Source organism: Meleagris gallopavo, chromosome 14 (assembly GCF_000146605.3).
Source record: "Meleagris gallopavo isolate NT-WF06-2002-E0010 breed Aviagen turkey brand Nicholas breeding stock chromosome 14, Turkey_5.1, whole genome shotgun sequence".
NCBI classification, from domain to species: Eukaryota; Metazoa; Chordata; class Aves; order Galliformes; family Phasianidae; genus Meleagris; species Meleagris gallopavo.
Window position 1 is genome coordinate 1,339,853 of NC_015024.2, and position 27,362 is coordinate 1,367,214.

At 45.3% G+C, this 27,362-nt stretch overlaps 1 protein-coding gene across 1 annotated transcript in view; it reads left to right on the plus strand.

Moving 5' to 3' along the window:
• Positions 1–27,362, plus strand: part of LOC104913110 — a 28,184-nt gene extending 822 nt beyond the window's left edge. Inside the window, exons 2-3 of the mRNA XM_031555498.1 lie at positions 7–593; positions 25,672–27,362. Coding sequence (XP_031411358.1) covers positions 7–593; positions 25,672–25,734 — 650 coding nt within the window. The 3' untranslated portion in view covers positions 25,735–27,362. The remainder of the gene's footprint in view (positions 1–6; positions 594–25,671) is intronic.

The following is a 27,362-nucleotide window of genomic DNA, read 5'->3' on the forward strand; positions in this document are numbered from 1 at the left end:
GCTGAGGGCGCGGCGCTGGGTGGGGGGAGGCCGCCGGGGGTTATCGGCGCGAAACAAACATTGTAAGCGCGGGGCTCCGCCGAGGACTTTGGTCCGAGCTGTGGCACGGGCGCGTGCTGCGGCGGGGCAGAAAGTTCTGGGCGTGGGCTGAGAGCTGTGGGGCGGGGGCTGAGCGCTCCACGAGCGCCTCTCCGCCGCTGGTGGAGTCGGGCGGCCCGCGAGGGGCGGCGGGCGGTTCGCTCACGGCGGTGGGCGCTGACTCCCGTTTGTGTCCAGGACTCGATGGCGAGCGCTGTGTGAGCGGGCTGAGCGCGCCGCGGGACGGAGCAGCCGGTGGGCGTCGCGGTGGCCACGGGCTGTCGCCTGCTATGGAAAGCGATGGAGGAGAGCGGGAATCCCAGCCCGAGAGCCACGTGGAGAGCAGGAGTGGCGTGAAGCCCGTGCCCGGGGGAGCGGCCCACGTCAAGCTAGAGATAAAGAAACACGCCGTCACGGATGACTACAAGCTGTCCAAGCGGGTGCTGGGGTTAGGAATCAACGGCAAAGTACTGGAGTGCTTCCACAAGGAGACGGGGCAGAAGTGTGCTCTGAAGGTATGTGGGCTATCCCTTTTACCTTGGGGCTTTGGAGGCTGCGGTTCACTTAACGCCCTGTTACGCTCCTGTTTTGCCGTTGACGTTTCACAAGGAGAGCTGCGTGGTGAGGGATCCCAGCCTGGAGATGCTCACACTGCTTGTGGGATAGCAGCCCGCCTGTGAGTCTTTCCCAGAATATTTCACGTGAGTGTTGAGGAGAACGTCACCAGTGGCAAAAGCCTCGTGTTTGTATCTAAGAGACAAAGCAGGGAAGAGGACATCTGGGTGTGTGCTGTGAGGGAGCGTGCTGAATTCTGAATGGATGCGTTATGCAACACTGGGGAAGGAAGCTGCTTTGCGTCTCTGCAATTCAATAGGCCCGAGCTGGGAATGATTTAGCTGCTCATTGGTCTTTAGGCTGTCTTCTCTCTGAAGACCTTTTGCAGGGCTCTGCTCGCTGTCATAGGTGCATGACTTTGGAAGGATCCCTCGTGGTGTTGGAAGGGTGCTTCCACTTTCCTCTGTTATTCTCCTCTTTATCTTTGCAATCTGTTTCCTGAAGGGCACCGCCTGGGCGAGCACAGGTAATGCCAGCACTGGCAAGTAGCTGTGAACTGGAAATGAGTATTTGTAGTGATAAACACGAGTTAAGTACACAGACCGTTAACTCAGGAACATTAAACTCACTTGCCTTTTAGCTTGTAACCTCGAGGTTTCCTTGATGATTTTAGACCATGTGGTTAAAAACCCAACAAAAAGTAACTGGCGCAAATGCAAACCAGGTTGGTGCTGTACAGCAGGACTGAAAACAGCTGAAGCAAATGTTGTGAAAATGATGTGGGAGTGTTGCTAAGTTCTTGCTGGGGTTTACCCGATTAGTGAAGGTGTTTTTGGGGTGCATCTCTATTTCTTAAGCCTTGATCTGCATCTGGTGGCAGCAGGACGACAGCTGGAAGCCAAGGGCTGTGCATGACCTTACCTCAGTCACTTGAGAGCTGCTGTGCAGCACAGTCCTTGCGGTCTGGTGGCAGTGATTGGAAATACCTGGTAGCTTTGTCTAATTAAAAAAAAAAATTGAATAGATGAACTAGAAAAACTTGTCATAACGTGCTGATTAATGGCCATGTTTCCAGTGCTCTCATTTTTTTTTTTTTTATCGCTGTTTCTGTGTTCTCTGCACATACCTGACTCACAGGCATTTATCATGGAGGAAAATAGAAGTTCTGGCAAACAGAGTGGGCAGTGCTGGGGCTTTGCACCTGCCCGAGGCTTGTGACTCTGAGGTGCAGTTCCTCATTTGGATCCTTCCACCTAAATATTCTGCGCCAAGTGAGTTAAATTGAGGTGCTTTCAATGTGATTTTCATGCTCGGGGTGCTGTGATGAGGGATAGCATACCTTCTGTTAATACAGAAGCTGTTTTACTCTTTTAGAAGAGTTCAGTGGATTTTCTATTTGGTATACACCATCCAAAGGTTTATATGGAAGTATTTTAAGACAAATTGCCATTTGAGAGCACAATCCAGTGGAAATAGGGGTGTTCCACAGCTCTGGAATCAGAGAGGAAATATGTTCCCATTCTGTACAGTGCTTTAATTTGGTACTCAGAGCTGGGGAGAGGGAGAGGAGGAGCAAAGCTGCAGTGCTGGGCGGAGAGGAGGAATCTGTACTAGGTCCTCTGATCCTGGCTTCCATTTAGCACAGATTGGCTGTTGTTGTTATTTTGTTTTCATAACTTTTAAAAGATATGGAAAGCCAGAGCACGAACCTCCAAGCAGGGGCTTTGTCAGTGATGTTCAATACTGCTGAAATGGTTACATGCGCGTCGTGCTCCCAACTGTGCAGTGTGTGTGCTTTCCTTCCAAAATGGGCAGAAATATTAAGATCTTTGGGAGTTCTCTAGGGAGTTTAAATGGCAGATAATACTTCACCGCATACATGTATTTCTCATTGTTGTGAACTTAAGTGCAGGAAAAAAAGTTAAATATGCCATTAAGTAATATTGCCAGCAGTCCAGAGAGAACCCGCTATTCTCTCCAAAGATGGTCTAATGAGAAGATTACCCAACAAGGAAGGATAAAACCTTCCTTGGTTAATTGGAAAGCACTTGGTTAATTGGAAAGGATGTAAAATCTTTTTTGAGGTCCCGGATGAAGGCTTTCAGAGAAGTTTGCCCATTGCTTCTTGTGAAACCTCGACTAGGCTCATAGCATTCCCCTGTACCAGGCGGGACTTCACAACACGTGATCTGGTCAGAACACTTACTAAATTAGAAAGAAAACCTGGAAGAATGGTTTTTCAGAGGCAACTTGTGTGGTTGTGTGTAGGGATGGCAGAGCCATGGTGCTCTGGCCTTGCCACTGCTTGTGCTAATGGGTGCACTGACATCCAGCTGTAGGAATGGGAAGTGAAGGTTGCTGCAGTCTGATCTCACAGGTGGAGAGAATGGACAGACTGGGCTGCAAGTTGAGCAGGAGGAAAAAAACATACTGGGTGATTTTTTTTTTTTAATACACTCCCTGGAGGCTGTTTGTGTAGTATCCATTGGTATCTGTATTTGTGGAGAAATAATTCAGGTGAGGGGGAGCTCGCTGGAACCTGCTCCTGGGGAGAGAAACGCATCGTTCCTGCTGCTGGAGATGGAGTATGATAGTCTGTTCCCCTTCACACCACGCTTGTCCATTAAAGAAGCTTCTGACTTGGCAGATGGCACTGCTTTCTGCCTGCAGGTTTTCTTTTACGTGGGAACAAAGCCAGCGCAGCCGGGATCTGGATAGAAATTACTCAATGGAAGGAATTTTAACTGAGATACTTGAGAGGAAAGAGCTCAAACAGGCAAAAATGTTCCTTCCCAGGGCCATGTGTCAGTCCAGCTCTACACGCTGTAATGGGAGGTCCCTGTTGTCAGCTTTCATCTGTTCCCATAATCGGAGCTAGTTAGAATGTCGGTAATCACTTTAATGCAGGAAAATTCAGGACAGCCTCTCTGAGATCCTGCAATATTCCATGGCTTAGCTTCCTCTGCTCAGCATTGAGATTTGCCACGCACTTTTAAAATGTGTTGTCAGCTTTGTTCGGTTAGACTGAAATGCCACACGCGTTGCTGTCCTGCTGCAGAAAACCTAAGCTGGTTACTGTCACAGGCACAGGGACATTTTGGCTGAGCAGTGCTGTTTCCAAACAGAGCATGCTGTGCTTCAGAAGGACAGGAGCATAAACAAAGTGGGTCTGCAGGACCAGGAATGGCCTTCCAGAGGGCAGCTGTATTTTTATCTCTTCCTTGCAAATAGAAAACATCAAGTCTCTTTCCATTGCCGATTCAGAAGTGGCAGCCAAGTGAAATGTAGTCACCTTTATTTCTAGCTTTCCTTTGCCTGCCTTCTCCTTTCTGTTCACTTTATCTTGTGGGGTTATACAGTGTAACCTCTGCTGCTTTCCTGCTGTCCCCAACCTGAGTGTTCTATGCTGTTCCTCCCTCTGGGAGAGGGGGCAGATCCCAGTGGTGGGCTGCCTGCCAGCATCACTGCAGCTCCTGTCACTTGCCTTCCCATGAAGAACATCCAGCACTTCATTCTTTCCTGGTTCTATTCCCTCACTTCTTTATCTTTATTTGTACAGTCACACCAGGCGGTGTCAAAGTAATATTTCAATACATTTGACCTACCTTATTTTAAAGAAAGGCGGTAGAGACGGCTCTGACAGAGTTGGGATCAAGAAGGGAGAGCTAGAGACTGTTCTGCTGTTGAAGCATTGGCACATTCTGCATCTGCCCTTTCCAGAGTCTGGTGGATGGTTCAGGATGTGAAATGTTATATGTTGTTGGCATGCTATTCAGCTTCAGTAAAAAGATTTTGCTGCCTTCCAGAGGAAGAAAAGGAAGGACTGTCTGGACACAGCAGCAAAGCAAAGATCTTTGGAGCTTCAGGAAAACAAAGTAGGTTGTTTTAGGAGTACTTCAGTCTTTTTTGCTAGGAGAACTCTCATGAGTAACAGAGTAACAGTTGCAGAAGGGCTTCTTCCCTAATACAGCGTACACACCATACAATGTGAGTGCCTTGCAGTCGTCTGAGGCTTTCAGGCTAAGGCTCAGCGTGTAGAAGCAGACCTGCTGGCTCATGGGTCTTATCCTCGAGGACAAATAGCAGTGAGTGAAGCAGTGACCTGCCTCGTGGAAAATGTCTGTGCTGGTGAGCACCAACTACAGCATATGTGATTGGCTATTTGAAGGCAAATAGGTGAAGCCCGCTCGTTAAACAAAACAAAAAGCAAACACAAAAATGAACAGGCTCTTTGTCTTTAAGCTTCAAGGAACTTTTAGTGAATGATATAAATGATGATAATAGAGTAGGAGTCTCTACTACAATCCACATGAGTATTAGCATAATGTTGTACTCAGGCAAGAATTGGTAACAGAAATTTTGCACGAGATCGTTATCAGGCATAGGACTACACAGAGGGATGTGGGTCTGCTTTCCAGAGTGGAATTGCTATGGAGGATTATAGCTGTTCTGCATCACCTTAATTCCATTTACTCTTGGGCTGTGTTTCTGCCTCTCACTTAATTTTCCTGTTTCTGATTAAGTTAAATAGCACTGTATCACATAAGTTAATTGCTGGATTGTCTGTTGTCAGCTTGTATCCCCTGAAGTCAGCTCAGGGTTGCTCACTAACAGGAGACTTCACAGTCGAAGTATTTGTTTTGCAAGTTACTGTAATAAATGGTACTTCTAAAACTCCCCACTCATTGCCTCAAATAAGATGATCAAGGAAGAGAATGCGGTGATTGAGAAGGCAATGCACATGGGGAAAGTGGAAGTTCTTTTAGGCTGATTGATTTTTAGATTAGGAAATGTTAACAAGCATCTTGGATGCTATGGATTGCATTTTTAGAGGAGAAAATTATGCCAGATCAGGAATGAACCATTTCAATGTTCTTAGAACAAGGAATGCTGTACTAAGCTACAGCTGTGATGGGAATTCAGGAGAGCCAAGTGTAATTGTTGGTTAGGCTTTGTGTGGGGTGCAGGAGCTCTTGCTTTGCAGGAGCGATGGTGCATTTCAGGAGGAAATTAGCATGCTAAGTGATGTTTTTCTGTAGTTCCCTCTTACCTACCATGTTTCCTGCAGCCTATTTTTACTGGTTTATCTCATGCTACAGTAAATTCAGTGTCAGTAACACAGCTGAGTATGAGTAATAAACTCCAGGAGCTATGTGTTGGTAGATCAAAGACAGATATGGTGTAGAATATGAGTTCAGAAAAGTTCCTGTTGAACGGCAGTCCCCAGTGTATGGAGGAGTACCTAAAATATGGATAGCATGAGACTGGGCCTCGAGTCTTATCCTTTGGTGCCAATCTTGGTAGGCATTACGTAAATATGCATAAAATACCTAAAATAACATTCAGTCGATTAAAAAGTGGGTCATTGCTGCTGCAAGAATTGTTTTTAAACCAGTGAGTCATCCAAGGCTTGAGCCTGTCAGGCCTGAGTCTTTGTGCGCTTTTGGGTCAGACTGGCACCTTCCAGAGTGCCAGTTGACTAGAGATTTTAGAAAAGGTAGACGTCATCAATTTACTATGACAATCTTCCATTCTTGACTGCTCTTCTTCCTTATTTGAAAAACAGCAAATACTTTTTTTTTATTTATATATATGTGTGTGTGTGTGTGTGTGTGTGTGTGTGCGCGTGTGTTCTGTCTGAAACAATTAAAACCTTGTGTAGTAAATTCCTTCCAGGTTCAGTAGCAGTTCATTAAGCCTGCAGAGTTCGAGCTGAAGGGTAAATGCTATAAAACCATTAAATCATCCCATCAAACAAATGACATTGGCACTGCTTTGCACAGGCAGTGCTGTCTTCCCATTGACTAGCAAGCTGGCACAAGTTGTACCCCGACTTGTGTAGCAGTGAAGCCCTGGCAGGTCCAGGTGCATTCCCTGCCTACACCCCAAAGATCTGAGTTGTTGTAGGTATGTGCCTTATTTCTGCTGAGAAGAAAGTGCTGAAAGGCGGAGTGCATGCATGTGGTGATCAGGCAGCACTCATCACTGGGTTCGATGCCCCCTCTCTTTGATACTGTCTCTTCCCTTTAGACTGGGGAAGAAAGACGTCTTGTCATTGGGAACAAGAGCCAATGTGAAACTGAGAAACTTGTTCAAGGAATCTTTCGGATGTGAAGGCTGTTGCTCACTTCTTCACTGTACATGATGATTTAGTAAGGAAAAAAGGATTATTTAATTTCACAAGCATACACAACGTGTTGCATTCCCAAATGCCTTTGCAGGTACTATTTGCTGTACACTGGAAAAGTTCCTGTTTCTTGTATGATGCACACATTTCCTCATTAAGGAGTTTTCCACGTTAAATATCTTTTTACAACACTGGATTTTAAGATCGTGGGTAACATTCCAGTAGCTCCACTGCAGCGGAGTTGTCTGAGCCATGTGCTCTGTGGCTCGTGTACTGTAAGAAGGTGTCATGCATGGGAAGGGAATGGTAGTGTGGAAGGAAGAACCTGGTCACTCACTTGGAAACCGTGAGAACTCCTCATTGCTGCCAGTGAGAGCTGGCAGCCTGGGGTGTCTGGATCGGGGTGTAAGAAATTGTGTGGATTATGGTATTTTGCACAGACTTCCTAAGTATTTAAAATGATTCAAAGCTCCCTAAATGAGATTAAGCTGCAATGCTCCAGTGTTTTAATGCCTTGCGGGTGAAAGGGGAGAGAAGTTTTGCTCTGCATATAAATCATGCATGGCCTCCTTGCTCCCGAGTCCTTGCAGTGTGTGGCGTTTTGAGCTGAAGCTTTCCTGACCTGTTTTAAGAGGAAAAGCAAATAATAAAATTGTGTAAAATTAAATTTCTTCCCAGAAGCATTGGTCTGCCAAATTGCTTTAAAAAAGGAATGAAACAAGCCATCCTGAGCGTGCTATCTTTGCTGAGTGATTTCAGACACTCGGGCTGAGGAGCCAATCTTATTCAAGTCGCACCGTTCACAGGCCTTAAATCTTGCTGTTCCAGCTCTGGCTCTTCTCCACGGGCCTTTTCCCAGGCTGGTTTTCTCTCAAGGCTGATGCTAAGTGTGACAGCCTCAGGGCTGAGGGCAGATCTGTGAGCCATGCTAAGGGAGAGCTCTGAAAAACCCTTTTGTTTGTCATTGTTTTGGGGGTTTGGGGTTGTATTGTTGTTGTTTTTTGAACAACTTTTCTCAAATAGGTAAACTGCAAGTGTTAGGGCAGGGGGTGACTCATGCTGTTCGTGCATGGAGCTTTCTGTGTGGTGAAATTTTGGCCGGGTTTGCCAAGGTGTGAGTCAGTAGGGTGCAGGGGTTTGTAACTGCAGCTGGTTTCTACTCTGCTGAGGGCTGGATTGGGCTTGGTTTTGTTTTCAGAGGAGAGCAGTTCAGTCTGTGCTGTGCAGCACTCCCTGAGGCCTTGAGACCAAACCAACCGTGTGTTTTGGGGATGGAATCCTTCCATCCAGCCCATGCACAGTGTTCTGAGGCCTGGCGCTCGGCACTGCTGGCGTCCTCCTTGCTGCTGGTTCCAATGGTGAAAAATACCATCCCTCCTTGGGGTGCTTGGTGAAAAATCAAGCATCTTGTTGTTAAGGATGAATTTCTCTCAGGGCCTGATTCCGTCCCCCTGTGTGGCTTCTCCTCAATGTGTGGCTTTGTGACAAGCAGTCTGGTTGCCACAGCAACAGGGCTGCTGCCACTAGGGTTGTCCCTGCTCCAGGCAGAGGGCTGTGCTGCTGCCATGCCACAGCACAACATCCCCTTTGTGGCTGCACTGAGCAGAGGCTTCGTGCTCAGCTCTGCTCCCCACTTCCAGCCAAAGACTGGCATGGGGCAGTGGGAGGAACCAATGGCCACTCTGTGCCTGAGAGCTTCCTGCCCTTCTGCTTGCCCTTCTGCCTTGCCTGGCCATGGGAAGCCAAAAGAAGGCCTGCTCCGGTTTGGGGTTTTCTGAGGCACCCACCCCTTAGATGCGGTCACTCCTACTGCACCTGAAAAATTGTGTTGTGAGGATGCTCAGTGGGCTGTGGAGCACCTCTCCTGCATGGACAAGCTGAGGGAGCTGGGGGGTCTTCAGCATGGAGAAGAGAAAGCTCCAGGGAGACCTCACTGCACCCTTTCAGTACTTGAAAGGAGCTTATAAACTGTTGAGAGTGACCTTTTTCCACTGTCTGATAAGACAAGGGGAAGTGGTTTATACTAAAGGAAGGGAGATGTTAGGTGGAAATTCTTCACTCAAAGGGCAGTGAAGTGCTGGCAGTGCTGCCCAGAGCTGTGGGTGCCATCCCTGGAGGTGCCCCAGGCCAAGGATGGGCCCTGGGGCAGCCCGAGCTGGAGAGCAGCCAGACCATGGTGGGGTGGGGCTGGGGACTGGGAGGTCCCTTCCAACCCAACCATGCTGTGATTCTATGCAGCTTCAATCTCTAAAAGGCATTTCACTGCTTGCCGTGCGTTGCTCCTGTAGGTGTATAGAATCCTCCAGACCAAGCACAGGGAGGTGGAGCCTTGCTCTTAGCCCTTAGCAGAGCCTTTCACTTGCATAATAGTTTCATGTAAGGTGTGTCTTCCTGGACAAGTTGTTCTTGTCTAAACTAGGATGTAAATGTAAAGTGCAAGAGGTTTTTCACAGTGCCTATTCATATTCCAATCTTTTTCCTCTTGGAAAAGAGGCTGGAGAACACTTCTCTTAGGCTTGGCCTGTAGAAATGCAAGCAGTCTAATGCTGCTGGAACTTTTTTCAGACTTTTCTACTGCTTATTTACTGCTTTAATAGAAATTGCAGTGAAAAACAGCTGCTGACAGCAGTTCATTCCATTTAACCAAAAGCTGAAACTTCAAAGAAAGGGGAAGTTAATGCTTTAAGCTGGCTCAAATACACAAATGAAATTGTGTATCCAAGTACTGATATGATTTTAATTCAATTTTTGGATTCCTATTAATGGCTTTTAAAGACTAAGCTTTGTAGCTGCATTTAGAAAAGAACTGCAACCCGCTTTGGGAGCTGGCTGTATTCTTGCTGTTCATTTCTGTTGCTCTCGTAGCAAACATCTGGCTCTGTGTAGAATTTGTGATGCAGCTTTTCTTACAGAGGGCAGAATCTGTGGATTTTGTTCAGGTTCTGGTGCCCTGTCTGCTGGAATTGGGTGTTTCACCAGAGCTGTCAGGATTGGCCATGTGGGTTTCCACTTGTCTTTCTTTTTTTGGAAGCCTACAAAGTGACTTCTCAGGATTTCCAGCACCAAAGGAGAGGGAAGCAGACTAATATGTGAGAGTGGTGAGTGGGGAAAGGGCAGTTTATGTGGAAGCAGTCTCAGTTCTGGTGGATTGGTATCAGTGGAATTTTCCTCCAGTTTTCCAGCTCCAGAATGAGTTTTTTACTGATACTGAGATACAGTGATTGAAGGCATCCAGAAGGCAGAGGGAGGTGAGAGTGACTTCTGGTTCCAGTCACACTGCAGAACCCCATATTGCAGGCACGCCTGTGTTTGGCAGGTGAGTGTACATGTCTTGACTTGAGCTGTGGCTGCATGCCTCTTACCACTGAAAAATGGGGCACTGAACTCAAGAGCTACAGAAGCTAACCCCTTGCTGCAGGAGGGGGAGGAGAAAACAATGATATGTTATTGATAAAAGACTTTATACAAGAGCAATTAATTCTGAGTCTTTCCCACCTCTCTGCTGTCTGAATTATTGTTGGGGAGGTGTAAAGGAGGGTGAATGATTGCTGTGTTGTATTTTTGCACAAAAGCCAAGTCTCAGGGGAAGCATGGAGAAAGTTCTCACAAGTGTTGGGCCAACACAGCAATCATTCTTTCTTGTTTAGATCAAAATATTCCCAGTTTGCTGTTGGTGTCTCTCTGACTGTCTTGATTTCAGCAGTATGAGCTAATAAGTATAGGGCTGCTCCTGTTGCAGGTTTTTGCCTGCATCCTACAAGCAAAGGAGCGTGTTTCATGGGGGAGCAGTTTTAGAGAAGGAGAATGGTTTGAGTTTGGAGAGTGAGTAGAGTCAGTGCGACAGTCCTGTAAGGAAAGGCTAGAAAAAATATCTGTGCTGCTGCTGAACATGTTTTCTTTCATGTTGGTTTTTCCCATCTATCCTAAGCATCAAAGGTCATGAAGTTTGTGTTCTCTATCTGCGTTTATGAGCTCTTCTAAACTGGAACATCTGAGCCCATTCAGCATGCTCTGACTTTGTAGTGAGTGCTGAACGACATCAATTTCCTAATGCAGGTCTTGTGTGTTCCAAGTGGGATTGCTTCATCTTTCTTAAAGATGCTCTGACATGGTGGGCAAGGGTGGCCATGTCTGTTATCTCTAACTGGTCTCCTGGCCTGCATTTCAGCAAGTTGGAGTAGGAACAGCCTGGATTGCAGTAGGGGCACTATGAACATCTCTGCCACTCACTGGCTTCTTGCATGTGCAAGGCACACTGTCTGCATCACAGAGTGATACTGCACTGCTTCATGTTAAAAGATGAATAACAGTAATGTGTTCCATTTCAGCTTGGTTCCCTGCTGTGCAGGGGATTACGAGTAGACAACTGCATGTCATTACTCCCTTCTGTATCTGCACAGGGGCATTAAATGCTTATTTTCCTTGGTTGAGATGAGCACTGCTAATATATTATTAACATGAATTAAGGTTCTGTTTAATGATTAGTACTTATTACCCAAAGGTTCCTTATTTCTCTGAAGCGTGAAGTATTTCAAAATTCCTTGGTACATCAGTTCTGTAAGAGTTCAGCAGAGTAGAGCTCCCACCATTTCAACTGCTTAACCTGAAACGGTCCCAAGGAGGCACGACCTTTCTAATAGTGCTACGTACATTTTGCTGCATGATCACATAGAAGTCTGTGCTGATGTTTTGCATTTTGTGATATGTTTACTCAGAGTGGTTGTAGCCTCTGCTACAAAACCCACAGGGATTTTTTTTCTTTGCTTTTAAAAAATGGTTAATTTATAAAGTATTTTCCTAAATAAATAAAATTCTTTGCAAATTCTGTGCATTGTGTTACAATGGATTGGTCGCTAATTGTTGCTACTGAAAAACTGGGAGCAGTGCTCTCTTTTCTAGTTCAGTATGATGTGTTGTCAGCAATGGTTTGTAACTGACTGCTTGTTTTGTAGGGAATATGTCTAGCCCAAATCCTGGCTAAAATCAGTATCTGAGGGACTTGTGTCATCCTGCTGTGTGCTTGGAAGAACTTCACCTGCAAATATTCATGGTTTAGTTTTTCCATTCAGTTTATGCCATGCTTATTAACTTTTTTTTTCCTCTTGCGTATTCAGGGCAAGGGTTGATTCCCTCCTCTGCTGCCTCCACCTTCTGCTGTTCATTTTCTGGAAGGATTACATTTTAATTGCTAAATGTCAGTAAATGTCAATTTTACCTTCTACCCCAAAACTTTCATTTCATTACTTTCCCTTCATCTAATTTTTAATAATCCGTGAGACATCTCTGCAGTTTTTCCATTTTTCTTCTCTCAGATCCATTTAGCAGTCAGTAAATAGGAACTCCACTTGTGAATTGTGATTAAATTTATTGTTAATCTTTTTCCAGACTGCTAAATCTGGGGAGGCTCAGTATGTTTTTTTCATTTAGTAAGATGTATATTGAGGAAGAAAAAAGTGAAAATGCTTTCAAAATAAATACTTACAATTGAACTTTTTCTGAGGCCATGTAGAAGTGTATTAGTGCTCTGTAGAAATGTATTACTGCTCTGTTCTTTTCTCTCTCTACAGTTGATATGTTTCCCAATCCATTTTTAAAGTCTTTTTTTTTTTTTTTTTAACTAGTTATATGTAAGCTATGGTGTAAGATTTGCATGTCTTCTCTTTTCTGAAATAAGAGGGCCAACATTTATATTCACAATAAAAAAGGGAGCAAATAAGCATTAATTACTGGGAACTGTAGCCCACTGGAGGCTGGATAGTAAGCACACATGTACAACAAAGTCCAGCTTGTTGGATAAGTCACTTAGAAATTCCTTTCTGCTATTTTCCTGGAAAATCTGACCAAGTTTGGCTTGAATTAGGAATTCAGTTTTGACCTTATATCTATTTTCCCACTGGCTGTGAAAATAGCAGTCTGTCAGCATTGCTGTTTCCAGGAGGTGGTCAGGCTTGTGTGTGCAGTGTAAATCCTGGATATAGGGAAAAGTCCCGAAATAGATGGCGTGCTGCTGCTACCTTTCAGTGCAACTGTTATGCACTTCTGGTGACCCTGCAGCAGCCCAGGTTTTTGCAGTGTTACATCGCACCCTTGAGGTATGTGTTCCAATTCCAACATTTACATTTTTCTGCATATCTAAACCAGTTTATAATTTCTCTTAAATCTGCTGTATGTGTAAGCAGAAAAAATTGGATTCACGAGGCTTTGACTCAGCAGAACGTAGTGATCATAGAACCATCAAGGTTGAAAAAGACTGCTGAGATCACATAGTCCAATCATTGACCCCTTGCCACTATGTCCACCAACCATGTCCCTCAGTGCCACCATGGACCATAGTGACTTTGTGGTTTTACTCTTTTGAAGGAGGTGAGCAGTCAGAAAAATGAATCGAAGTTATTGATTTTAATTATTATCAACCAAAATCTGAGTGATAGAAAATTATATCTTGTTTTTGGAAAGCTATGTAGTACCATAAAATTGTGTGATTATAATGGTGAAAGACAGATTCTGCCTAGTTTTAATCATTGAGTTGAGCAGGTGTCAACAGGCCTAGAGATTCTTTTTGTTAACCATTTAAATCTTGAAGGGTGCTTTTCTATCTTGGAAGACTACACCCAATCTCACTAGAGTAAGTGAGCATGAATTTGAACAGAAGTTATAGCAAATGATTAAAAAAAAAGATGCTGGGGTTGTGTCATGTCCATTCCTCTATCTTTGTAAATGATTTTCAAGTAGAAACAAAAGGGACAACATAATAACAGAGGAAAGTAGTGGGTATTATGCCCTGAGCTCAGCAGGAAGGTGACAACATTTAGCTCTCTGGAAGGTGGGAGGAATAGGCAGAAACAAAATATTGAAGACAATGCAGGCTAATACTTGAGTACAGGATTATTCTTTTGGGGATGAATTAATGGCAGCACAGTAGCGTGTCAGAACCTTCCACGTAGCTGCACTTGGAGACCCTCAGCTATTGCATCAGGGCTCATCTGATTCACTACAAAATAATGCTCATGTTGTAGCCTCTTCATATGTGGATGTGAGTACCATCTGCACCCTGTGGAATTCAGCATCGACAGAGGGTGTGGATGGAGGGGAACAGGGAAACATTCACTATGAGTTGTTCCAAGAGTAGTTCATTCTGGATGATGGATGCTCACAAGGGCAAGCAGTGATGAAACTAAATATATATGGCTTGAAGATAGCATCAGGAAGAGGCATCTCAGATAAAATGGTGATTGCTCTTCTGATGTCATCAGCTTCTCAGGCGCTAGCAGAGTTAATTGTATAATGGAGCAAAAACAGCCAACAATCATTGTCCTTGCGCACGCAAACTATCTATTAAGAGAAGTGTTTATCGCAGTGAAGGCATCAAGACTGTGACTGATGTCATAAGTCCTGTGTAAAAAGGGAAAAAATGAAATTCAAAATTGAAAATGATGATCTCATTGGATCATCCTAGCAGGGGCTGCTGCCATGTCTCTGGAAAGAGACAGAGGTGGGCTGACAGCACATGTACTTGCCCACAGGGTCCCAGCCCACACACTGGTGCCATGGCCTTGGTCTGCTTGGCCTGCTCTCGTTTTGGTACTCTGCCAGACCTGAAGGTTGGTGTTTCCTGGGCAAGATTAGTTTTGGCAGAAACTGTTCAACTGTTTCCAGTGAGACTAAAAGAAAAAATAGTTTATCTGCATAAAATACAAATCAAATGTCTAGTGATTTGTTTGGATTTGAAGTGTATTGAGAGTTCAATTTCATTCTAAAATTGATCTTTGATCTAGGATGGGGCAGTGTCACCCTTAATCATTCCAAGTTCAGCTGAATTCTACATCATTAATGGTCTGTGGAGATGTGTTTTTTCTAACAGTAACAGCTGACTCCAGGTGGGTCAGAGATGAGATCAGTAAATATGTGCAGAGCAGAGGAGCCCCAGGAGAGGGACAGAAGCAAGGGCTGCAGGTAGAGAATGGGGATGAGAAAGGAAATTCACTGGAGGCAGCAGGAGTAGGGCTGGCTGATGGAGGGCCCCAGTACCAGCTTCGGGGGGTGTGAGAAGGTCTTTGGGTGATAAGATTTGGTAGGAGAGGACTGTGAGGTTAAGATAAGAGATTGGAGGCAGAGATGGGGTCTGGCAGGAGGAAAGCTTCATGTCACAGTGAATCATAGAATAGCCCAAATTGGAATGGACCTATAAGGATAATCAAGTCCAGCTCCAACACAGAGAACTGCATCTTTAACTGCGGTTCTCCTGGACAGATACAATTGTCACCAAACCATCACGTTTTCAACTGTATTTGCATCATTTGCATATTGACTTAAAATCACAGAATCTTTAAGATTGGAACGAACCACTAAGATCAGCTAGTCCATCCATCAGCCCACCTACCCATGCTCAGTGAGCCATGTCCCTCACCCCTCAGGGAGGACTGCATCCCAGAATCTCCCAGTCTCCTGGTTGCTCTCTAGTCATCAAGTAGCTGGAAAACCATTGGTATAAAATGTTGTACACCTTGTTCACCTGTGTTTTTTAGTAGTGTGTGTACTGTCATTGGCTGCTCTTTGTATAAGGGGGAGGGGTCTGTGCAGTAGGTAGGTGGGCTTTAGCCCTGCAAGTAAATCGTGGGGGGTTATCAGTATGAGGATGCACAGATGGTTTGGTCTTGTCAGGATTGGTTTGTTGTTGGAAAGCAAACAAACCTGAACCTCTGGACAGTCAGTGTCTCATATATACCCAGACTCTTTCCAAGAGTGCCAGTTTAGGGTTGGGAAACAGGGCATCCAGGTATAATGTTAGCATCCATGCTACATGTACTCTTGCCCTCTTGCCCTTGGTGTTTTCTGCCCCATGTCAGCCTGTTTCAGTGCACAGGCAGAATGACTGGATTGCTGGATGCCTGGTTTCAATAGCTGCTTTTGTTGTCCTTGTTCAGTATGTGGCCACAACTTCTTTGTTTCTGCTTATTCAAGACCTACTCTAAAAACAATTTTTGTATTTCCTCCTGGCTATGTACTGTGCATTCTTACTTGTGTACTTGTGCTTTCAGTGCAATGCCTGGGGTCCATGCTATTTTCAAGATGGCTTTAAGATAAGTCTATGTTGTTCTTCTTTTGCGTGTGAGGAGTAGAGGACTAGGATACGCGTCTAGGAGTGAAAGTACCCGCTGGTTTCTAGGACCTCTGTTTGAACAATTTGAGTCGGGGTAGCTTAATGTTGAGTTTTTGTTTGTGTTTTGACAGGGCAAACCAAGACTGCTGCTAGGCTCAGCTGGCTCCCGGAGTTTGCATGGGACGTCAGAAAGGGACAGGAGGAGAATATCGGTGTTTTGAGAGTAGCATTCAGCTGTGGTACCTATGAGACCGTTCTTTGTCTTTACAAGCTCCTGCCTCTTCCATTGTACCTTCCAATTCCTGTGTGAAGTGGAGAGGAGGTGGGAGAGGCTGCAGCAAGCAAGCAGATCCCATTGCTCTGCACTCCCATCTACACTGCATTTGGGTTCAGGTTGGATGGAGCTGAGGGGGGAGGAGCATCATGGGATAGCACTGCGCTTAATGCATACCTGCAAAGAGAGCAATTCAGGTTACTCAAGCAGCCTTAATCCTAGAATTCATTAATGTTAAAATATCTGAAATGATAAGTCAAGTGGCATTTAGCTTTTAAGTATCACAGAGGTTTGTGGATAGCTAGAACGAGATGCAAAAGAACCATTAGTCTATCTGCCCTGTTTTATTTATTACATTTTTATTGATGGAGTGATAAATGGTTCAGAGAGAATGCAATGGAAAGAAACAATAGAATAATGAAATTACTGAGTTATGCTGTATGCACAGAACTAATGTTATTGTGATTTATTACAGCCTCTCTTGTCTGTGTTTGAGCTTCTCAAACAATCTGTGCTGAAAGCACCGTGCTGTGATAAAGCACAAGGAAAGTGACATCCACAGAGGATTTGTACCAGAGGATGTCTGTGACAGACATGGGAGAGAAGGGGGATTCCTGTGTCCCATCTCTTGGTGACAAGAGGAATGTGCAAAGTGGAGAATTCAGCTTTCATTCCTTTTCCTCACTTTGTTTTGCAGAGGTTACCTCATTTCCTGAACCACATCAGAACCCCAGGCTATGCACTGCCTGCACTTTGGTACCAGTGCTGCTGGGCATCTGCAGTGATTACAACAAATGCTGCAAGTCATCCTGGGCAAAAATAAGCTACACAGGCTGCGTGCTCCCTTGTAATTTTTGTGGCATGCTTTTGACACTTTAGCTATGTGGAAGAATATTAATGGGTCTGCAAAAATCTTGAACTCGCAGAGCTCATGTGCTATGAGCAGTGAAAGGCGCCCATGTTAGGGAGTTGTGGGAGAGGTGGTGTGGGCTGCACAGCGTCAGCTCGACATGGGGGGACAAGGCAGGGCTGGCCATGGGCTCTGCTTTGTGTCATGTACGTACCAGTAGGGCTGCATCCCGCCAGTACCTACTTAGAGACAGGATGTCTGAGCTGTGGGTGCAGTGTGAAATGTGTGCTGAATGCAATAGGTTCTGATCACAAGGGAATCTCTGACAATGGTATATATTTACAGGCTGACAGCATGGGGGTTGGCAAAGGTGGGCAGAGGGATGTAGCTATGGACTGTGTGCAGGTCGGTTGGTTTTGGTTTTGTGGGGGTTTTTTTGAAGGTTTGCATACTCAGAAGAGATGATATCTTGCATGGCCTAGGTGAAATCTGGGCTGAGCAGTGCTGCACAAATCTACGATGCTGTATTTATAATCAAGAGGTCTATGCCCTTTAGATATAACAGTATCTCTGCTGAGTGCAAGCTCAAAGTTCATCTCTAAAGTGCAAGGGAGCACTGCTGGCTCCTGGGATTTAGCTGTGTTTCTCTCCTTGGCTTCTGGTGGATACCTGTTGCTTTCAATCCCTTCTGCAAGGTATCTAAGACAACTGGGTGGGCGTATCTACCAGGGAACAAAGCACCACACACTTTGCAAAACAATGGGGATTTGTGGCTCTGCTGTTTGTAACATTTACTTTTGGTTTAGTTTCTATAAATAAGTGCTTAGTTCAGATATGAGCCTGTATGCTTCATAATGTTCAGTCTGTCTTGTAACATGTGAATGAGCGTGGATCTCTCTTTAACAATACTGAGCCCATCATTAACGGTTTTTATGGGAGGAAGAGGGAGTTCTCCATTGTGGTGTATTCTGTATTGGGGTCGTGAAAAATATGCCTTTAGTAATGGGAACAAACATCCAGACTTCAGCCCTGTTTCTGCAGCCAAACTTAATTCCATCTTTCTCACAAGGCAAGAGAATTTTTTTGTTCTGCTGCAGAGGCTGAAAATCCTTTATTAGAAATTGCCTCTGTAAGCTTGTCACAGAGTTACGGCAGAGCTCTGTTCACATTCTCCAGGTTCCTGGGCTCGTTCCACCTAAAGCTCCTGGGGGTAAGGGAGCTGCACAGGAGCTGTGTTCATATAGTATTCCATTGGGAAATGGGCAGTAGTTATCTTCTGGTGGTGCTCATGTGTTTTGGAAATGAAGTGCAGCTGTCACACCTACCGGCAGCACTGCAAGTACTGGTGTGCAGCTCCCAGTGCTCACACAACTTGTCTTCAGTCTCCTCTGAAACCTCCCTCACATGCATGTAATGACTGTGGGAGCTGTAAGGATCCAGGCACTGAAGTGGGAGACCCTGACTTAATTCAGGCACTGTGAGGATCTGGCACCTGGACATAATGGGCAGATCCTCCCTTGGGTTTCTGATGATTAAATGCAGGGTTTCTTGGTGGGTTTGGAACAGAGGTTCTATCCAGGACCTTAAGAAGGCATTTATAGTAATGAGTTGTGTATTTTCACATGGAAACTTTTAATTTTGACTAAAATAGTTCTAGTTTTGCAGCTAGTGATGGATAATTATGAGCTCTGGCAGCACAAACCCCTCTTCCTCCATGTCCCTCCATGGGAATAGTCAGATGCTGGGGGGAAACCGAGACTTTGGGAGCTGTAGGGTTTGGTGTGTTAAGGTTTGAATAATGCCACCCCTTCATCTCATGACACATCAGATGACAAAGACAAACCAGGCGTTGATTTCTTAAAGTATTACAAGTGGAATGGTTTGGAAAGTGTCGTGTGGCCATGTGAATAAACACCCGAACATTTTTGGAGATAGGATTAACACAGGAAAGTCGAGATTAGCAGCACCTGACAGGTCTTGGACAAAATCCTGCATACATGACAGGTATCCTCCAGCTCTTCTGGAGTGCTGTATGATGTCCAAAATCTGTGAATTTCCCATCCCTTCCTGTTTGCACCTGGACATCTGTCTCTGTGATGGGAAAGAGCATCATAGCTGAGCGCTTTCCCCTGTGCCACTGTCTCCAGCCACGTGTTGGCCAGCCCTGCTGGGGGACCAGGCAGCCTGCTTCCCTGCTAGCACGGCCTTGGTGCGGATGTGTTTTCCTGATTCTCAATGCCTCAAAAGCTGTTTGTGCTTTTCTGGGGTGGCTGCTTCCATATACTGATGTTACTTAGAATCGAGCAGGTGACTTCAGACCAGGAAGACCTGCCAAGTCCCTTCTCTCCATTGTCCCAGCTTTCTCCCTGCCTCTCCAGCCCTATCTGAAGCCCAGACTTCTCTCTTTCAGGCACACCAGCTTGTGGAAATGAGCCAGCACTTCAGCATGCCCTGAGCCAGGTACGCTGCGGGTGATGCTGTAGGAGGAGGAAAGGGATGCATCTTCCAGCTCAGAAAAATGATGAGTGGAAATTCTTGGGCTGCTTTTTGTTCAGTGATGGTTTTTGCCAAATCTCAATTTTTCAGACTCCTGTGTTGATGCCACTTCAGCTGAAGTATCAAAACCACAGATTCCGAAATATTGTTGGGATCTGCCTTTTACATGCATAGTCGTGAGGCAGCCAGCACAACCCAGGAGTGGAGAAGAAATTTGTTCTGAAATATGAAGGAAATGCCCTTGAATTTGGGGAAAAACAAGCAAACAAACAAACAAAAACGACCCAAACCCACTCGATTTAGGCTGTTCTGTTCTATCTTTATGGTGTCTGACTGCTTTGCTGTGTCTGAACGCAGGGAATGTAGAGCATCCTGTAACATTTGAAAAAGAAGTGGGTCATGGATTCTTAGGACCAGAGACCTCTGCTCCCATCTGTCACACATCCTAATACAGGGAGGCAAGTTGGCTAAAGGCAGAAATAAAATGGGCAGCAAAACAGAGATGTTCACTGCCCTCTGGAGCTCGGGGACATGAACCTGTGTGCCTGGGGAAGCTGGGAGCAGTGACCCATGCAGGACTGGGTGCAGAACTGCAACAGCAGGAACAGCTTTACTGCACCAATGCTTTCTTATATTGAACCCATCTGTTGAATCTTCCCTCCCCCAAGTTTATTAGAATATAGATTCAGACAAAATAAGTGAAAGAAATCTTTGGAGAGGAATTTACTTTCCTCTTTCTCTTAATGGCTTCCTTTGCATTTGTAGCCTGTGCTGGATGATGTTGGTTTCTTTCCATTTAGCCACACATTCTGTTGCATCTCTGTTTGGCATGATAAGCAGTTCCAGGGATCTTCTTGCCTGATGCACATCTAAGCCATCAACCACTGAGTTATAACTTAGAAAGATATAGATTTTTGCCTGAAAATGCCAGCAGCAAACATGAGCATGAAAACAAATGGTAGCAGCAGAGAGGTCTTACTGATGACTTGTCTTCAGAAATAAAGCTCCAGAACCTTCAGCAAGGACAAGTTCCTGCAGGTGACGGCTTTCAGGAATAAGCATTTGGCATTGATCTGCCTGGGATCACTCCAGAAGAACTGAATAAAACCTTGATACCTCATCCGTGAGGGATATGAGATATGGATGCTGCCACTGATGTCTGGGATTTAGCTGCATGACCCTTTAAGGTAATGCTTAGAAGTAGGTGAATCTATGGAGTGGGAGATGACAGGCCTGAGAGCTCCTTGTTTATTTCTGGCTTCTTGAATTGATTTGTCTCAGAATCACAGAATGACTTGGGTTGAAAGAGGAATACTTGAGGCAAATGGTGTTACAGAATAGAGATCCTAAGAGAGAGAAGAGAGAGGCCTGAGAGGTGATGTGAGAGAAAGCCCAAGTGTGGGTGTGGAGAAAGGATGTTAAATAAATAAAAGAAGAGGAAGAGCAGGGCTATATGCGAAAGACCTGTCCTGGCATGGCACGCTGCCAGGTTTTGAATGCATAGATGGCCGTTCTGAATGCATGGGAGAGGATGGGAAGTCAGCCAAGAGGACATTTAGGTGTTCCTCTTGGAGCTGCTGTTATCTGTGGTTAACGAGGTTAAACACGTGCTAATTCTTGCTTCTGCCTTGTTCAGTATCATCACTTGTGTTAATTTTGATACCACTTATTAGTGGGAAGACCAAGAAAGGAAGCATCAGACCTAGATGGCAGCACTTTTCTACTTGGGCTGTGCCTCCTACCACGTCCTGCTCCAACAGAGCTGTGTGCCCTGCTAACCCTGCTGCTGTCCTGCTGTGCAGCAGCTTGGAGGTTGGCTTTTGGCTGGCACTGTGTGAGGAGGAAGCACTACAAATAACACCGACAGCGTTTACTCTTTTCCTTGATTCTCGGGGAAAATGTGGGTAGTAGAGTGCAATGGTTATTTGGCAAGTTGTGTGCTTAGATCTTTTTCTCATATGCATAGTCTTATACCTTTTTAGGAAGTAAAAGCAACAAGAGAAAATGACTGATGTATGTGTGTTAGGGATGGTTGCAGACACTTGCTGGCAGGAGGGAAGTGAAGCTCTTGGTGAGGGCATGAGGGTAGAACTGTAATTAAAATTGACATAATTTTCAGGAGCGACATTTTCTCTTTATCTAAGGTTGCAGTATTGAATAATATAGAAGCCACATGTTGCTGGTTTGTAGCCGTCACAGCTGAGTGTAACTAAGAATAATGATGTCTCCATGTACTCTGCAGAGCAAGTGCAATATTAAAATGCAAAGTTGTCTTATGCATAGCACGCTTCTATTGAAACCTCTGTGTGCTTCATAGCATTGAATGTACAGCCTGCTTTTGGGACTGTGGTTGAATCTGATATAATTGGAGTATTTATCAGAGCAGTTGATTTTCTTCATAGGCATTTTTTTGCTCATTTTCCCAAGGAAACAACTTTATCAGTGTGGTACTGTTGCTGTGTTTTGTTGCCTGCCTTTTGTGTGCAAGAAGATACTTCTGGAATGTAAACTGGCCAGCTGCTTCACCATTTGAGTTGTGTTTGCTGCATCTCCACTAACATTTATGAAAAAAGACAGTTGACCTTTGCAGAATGAATGCCTAGATGCACGGGTAATTAGAGAATTAATAGCGGTGTGTCTCATTTATTTACCTCAGGTCGCAGAGTCGTGTTACTAAGTGCCTGGTTGTGGTTTGGATACTACTGCCATAAATAAAATCCCAAACCACACCAGAGCTGGTGCTTGGGAGCCCTGGCTGATGCACTGCAGAAGAGATGCTTGGAGCAGAGCACTTACCCAGTGCGTGCTCTCTGGGGATGGGGAGTGGCAGCGCTTGGAGACCTCGGTTCTTCAGCATGTCCAGCATGCAGACTCTTGCAAAGGAGCACATCTGTGCTGAGCTATGCTTTTAGCCTTGCACACCCTGCTCTTCCTCTTGAAATACGTGTATAAGAACTTTCTCAGGGCTCAGAGCGACTGGCACCATGTGAGCTGCCCTCTTCATTCTCCCATGCTTGTCAAGGCACCAAAGGCCTGCGCTGACTTTTGCCATCGCAGAGGGTACGCTGAGTTGGGCCTGGAAGATCAGAGGGGAGAGGTGGATAGAGTAGGATCTTTCGGCCAGGAAATAAACTTTGATGCTCGCTAGGCCAAGCAAAAAGCAGAGGTCCTGCAGGCACGTGGTGCAGCTGGTGCTACTGGGCTCTGCTGTCAGTGTCATGCAGCAGCCCATCCCTGGGGCCAGCCGTGGAGCTGAGTGCTGGTGGTGATGGCAGCTGCAGCACAGACAGGTTCAGCAAAGGCTGGAGTCGCAGTGACAGGTTCAGCAAAGGTTCCAAGGAGATGCCATTTCTAACAGCCTCAGCTGAATTTGAAATAAAAGGAGGAAAGTTTGGTGATGTCTTTGTGCTACCCTGGCTTTATCCTTTTCCTGTAGACTGATGCTCAGGCACTAAATAATTCTATCAGAAGTGGGTTGGATTTTATTAAGCAAAAAATCATTGCTTTCTTTGAGCTTTGCATTTGTGCATTTTACTGCTTGCTGGGCTGCCACTGCAAACAGGCAAGAGCTTCTGCTGTTTGACTGACAGGGAGTGCTGATGCACAAAGAAGAATTTCTGGGTAATTTCAGTTCTTTCTGCGTTCGGACACAAAAGGTGGCTTTATCCCTTATGGAGGGATCTGAAACAGATAAAGGTTGTTAGCATTGAATTAATAGATGTGCAAACAATCAGGGTATAAGAAAAGACTAAGTGTCCCAAGCCATAGTGATAGCTGTTGTTGTTGATAGCATATAGGAGAGTAGAGATGAAAGAAACGTTATCCTTTTGCCATCAGCTCCTCTTGAATAAAGAATGGCTGGAAGAGCTGCTCTGCAGCAAATGGTGTTTGTTTCTGCGCATCAGTGTGAATTTAAATTCACAAGCTTATTTGTAGGATTCAGCATTTTTTGTAACAGCTACATGAAAAAAAGAGAGCAAAAGAAGTTAGGCATTTACCCTCATATGCCTGAGCAGAGGCTTTCTCTACTCAGATAGAAAAATAACAGCTCTGCTTAAATACACATGTATCTGTGCTGAGGACCCCAGGGACTGAAAGTTTCTTCCAGCTCCATTCCTGTTAATAATGGGAAACCTTCCTGTGAGCAAAATAGAAGTAGGAGTGATAAAAGCAATTATCTATTGAAGGAGATGAGAGTTCAGGGTCTGGAATTGGAGCAAGTGAGAGAAAGATGCATGCAGCACTGGGTGCTGCTCCAGCATGGTGCATGCAGTAGGTGATAGCTGAGCCTGTGACAGCTCTAATTCTGGCACTGCTGGAACCTGAGGGAGTTGCTGAAATTTCAAATAAATGAAACAAATACGTGTAAGGGTCTGAATTCCCTGTGTGGGGAATGGAGGGCAAGTGTAATAGTAATATCTCATCTGTGCTAGCACTTGTGAAGAGGGAAAGTCACAAAGCAGTTGCTCCTTCCTGCCCGCAGCGTGTCCCATGCCTCTGCCTATGGGTATCTTCCCTCTGCTGTTGTGGTTTCAGAGTCCAGAAAATGCTGCTCTCTGGGGTCCTTAGGAGGCTGTTTCCTGTATTGGTCTGTTAAGGTATGAGGGCTCCTGCTCTCCTTCCTTGCTTACACAACATTGAATCAATGGAAAAGCAATTAGAAGCTACTGTGTCACTTTTTAGTTTTTCTCTCTCTCTTTTTTTCCTTCCCCCATCAAGAAATTCTACACAGGCAGAAATCACACAGCGCTGGCCAGCAAGGCTGCACTCCTGAAGTCTGGTTTGGTAGGCACTCACTGACCTGAGTTAGAGCAGTACTCCAGAACCTGGGGAGCTCGAGCTGCAGTGTGCCCTGGGCTGGGGGCAGCCGGAGCATACACCTCATTTCCTCATCGACAGGCCGTGGGGCAGCTCCCTCTCTGCCCTGGTTTTCTGAATGGGAGGTGTTGGGTTTGGAGCTGAAGAGCTCTCTTAATGGATTCCTGATCTGGAACAGTGAAAATGTGGGAGATAGGACAATGTTTTGGGGCTTCCTTGATAAGGAGTTGCGTTGGCTCATGCTGCTGCCCATGGGATCACAACTCATCTGTGTCATGTGGGGGCTTTGGAGGAGACTGGAGCTCCTCTTTCTTCAGACCACAGCACGAACCAGCAGTCTCAGAAGAGTTTCTGAAGCTCTGCATTTGTCAGTGATTCCCTCAGCTCTGTTGTATATTGTCAGAGACCTGGGCACAGTGGTACCATGGCTGGCACAGCAATAGGAGTGGGCTGAGGACTCTCTTCATCCTTGAGAAGATAGCAGTATTTACAATTTTGCTACCACTGGGATAGAATTTCAGGCTGTTTCTAAACCATCGCCTACATTTTGTAGAAATGTAACCTTTAGCCTTGCCTGGCTTTCATTGTCTGCATTTGCGAGACTATTTAAAAGATGTAGATTGTAGCAGATGTAGATATAAGATTTAATTTATGTTTAAGGCTCAGAAGGAGAAATTCAAAGGTTAGTGTTTGATTGATGCATCAGACATTGCTTGGCTTCTGGCACATTTTGGTGTGTGTACTCTTCTTTTTGCATTTCCTTTCCTCTGCTTTCCAGGTTTCATTTTGACATGAGTATATTGAAGCTTAGCACTGAGGGGTACATGAAACCTGCTTGTAAGAATGGAGAACAGAAGCTGTGGATCCTCGTGTATCCAAATGCCTTAGAGAGTGGGAATTCAATTCAGTGAAATAATTTTCGTAAGCTCTCATCGCAAACATTGCACACTGTGCAAGCGCCAGGTACACAGATTATAGCGCAATTAACGTTAGTAGAGATAATGGTTATGTGTAATTAACAGCACAGGAAAGGTGAGGAGGTTTGTGTAGTGTCCTGCTCAGAAGTGGCACCGATCCAGTCACATCCAAGCAGTAATTTGCCTCCTGCTTTTCTGAGTGGCCTGGTTAATCCTGAGGGTATTGGAGCTATATTGTTGCATTGTTGAACCTTTGAAGAGCCCTCCAGGCGCCAGCCCAAGCTCAGAAGGGCAGAGAGGAAAATGCTGATGGACAGCCCTATGAGCTGGAACACAGCGGCTGGGAAGGGAAAGCTGCTGAATGGGCTTGGAGCTGAAAAGTCTAGCAGGCGCATTCAGGCTTGGTAATGGACTTTTTGTCCAAATTGGAGCCATCTCTTTTTTTTTTTTTTTTAGGAAGTTATTTGTGTTGGAAATCAGGCCATCGCTGGGCTGGAGCAGGAAGGAAGAGGCGGATAGCGAGTGATCTCAAACGAGTGTGCTCTGGGTGCAGGGTGACAGCTGTGGAAGAAGTGGGTTGGCTGCAAGGACATTGCACTCAGTGGGAAAGCTCGTTCAGCTGTTTGCACCACAAGGAAGCTGGCAGTATGCTGGGGCCGTGGAACCTATGGGGCAGAGCTGAGCAGCCCCCAGGGCCATCCATGGTAGAGAGAGCCTGCTCAGGTAGATCATCCCCCTCCTCCGTCACAGAAGCACAGCAATGTGTGCCCACAGCACTCATCACCCTCTCCCTGCTCCCAGCCTGGAGGAGAAGAGAATCCCTTTGCGTTCTGCCCAGGGGTCCACCAGCGATTTGTGTGGTGACACAGCTGTCCGTGCTGTGTTGCTGTGTCTGTTTTGCTGCAGGGATTTTGGAGCAGCAGAGGGGAATAAGCTCTTTATCCAAGTGATGCAAATTGCCTGCTCTGGAGTCAGTACAGAAACCAGAATTTGTGATTTCCTTCCTGTGACCTTTAAATCATGCTTCTATATTCCAAGAGGTGTCTGAGACACCATTTGAGCCTTGGGAAGCTCAGCAATTGGATGGAGAAGTGATCTCATTTTCCCGAGCTGATTCTTAGGTCCCCAATGGCAGGTTACATATTTTCAGCAGTTATCAGGCAATTGTGTTTTGATTGGGACCTGATAGCAAACACAAGAAGATCCAGGCTAATACCAGATAGTGCAGCAGTTTTTGTTTCTGTGTTTGAAAAGAGGCCCTGCATATTTGTTTAATCCTTTTCTAAGGTGACTAGATCAGAGGTATTTTTCTACTCTTTCAATGCACTGGATGATGCTTTATATAGCACCCGTTGTGTTGCTGCTCCATCATTACAACGATTATTTCTACAGGGTATGAAGTACCAAATTGAAATTGCAGCCGTATGGTGTAGGAAAGGGACTTGTTTCTCATGTGCAAGGTTCCAGGATGGGAAAGATGAGCTCTTAGAGCTCCCTTCCAGAGATTAACACCTTTAAAATAAACCAGCCTTGCATGTTACAGGAGGAGAAGTTCAGGCATTCAGATATTCGAAAGGCTGTTCTGACCATGATGCTGTGAGATATCTGCGTCGAGTTTAAGAAACCTGTTCAGAGTCAGTATGAAAAATCTTACTGCTTTCAATCTCTGAACTGTGAGGGTTTGTACTGCACCTGGAAGATTTTTCTCCCAGCATCTGGGGGGCAAGTTGGAGGGTCATTGTCCTTAGCGGGGAAACAGAATGAGAGGATCCAGACTAACGGATGCTTTTATTTGGAAGAAAATCTTATGCAGCCTCTTGGTTCTGTTATCTGCTAAGGCTTTAACCCTTAGGTGTATGCATGAGCATACTTAATTTTCCTTCTGTTGAAAGCAGATGTCCTGAGAGCCATCCCTAAGACAAAAGCTGGGAGGTGGCGGAGGGCAAAACTGGGCAGAAGAAAAGTGGTCATCAAATCAGTTTTGCTCCAGAAAGGAGTTAATCCTAAACTGAAGACAGAATTACTTTCTCTAGCTTGGGGCATTTTTTTCTTGGTCTGAATGGTTGCGTCCTGAAACTACACCTTCTTCTAACACTTTTTTTCCTCCAAGAGGAAGGTGAGATTTTTGTGGAATAAGTAGCTGTATT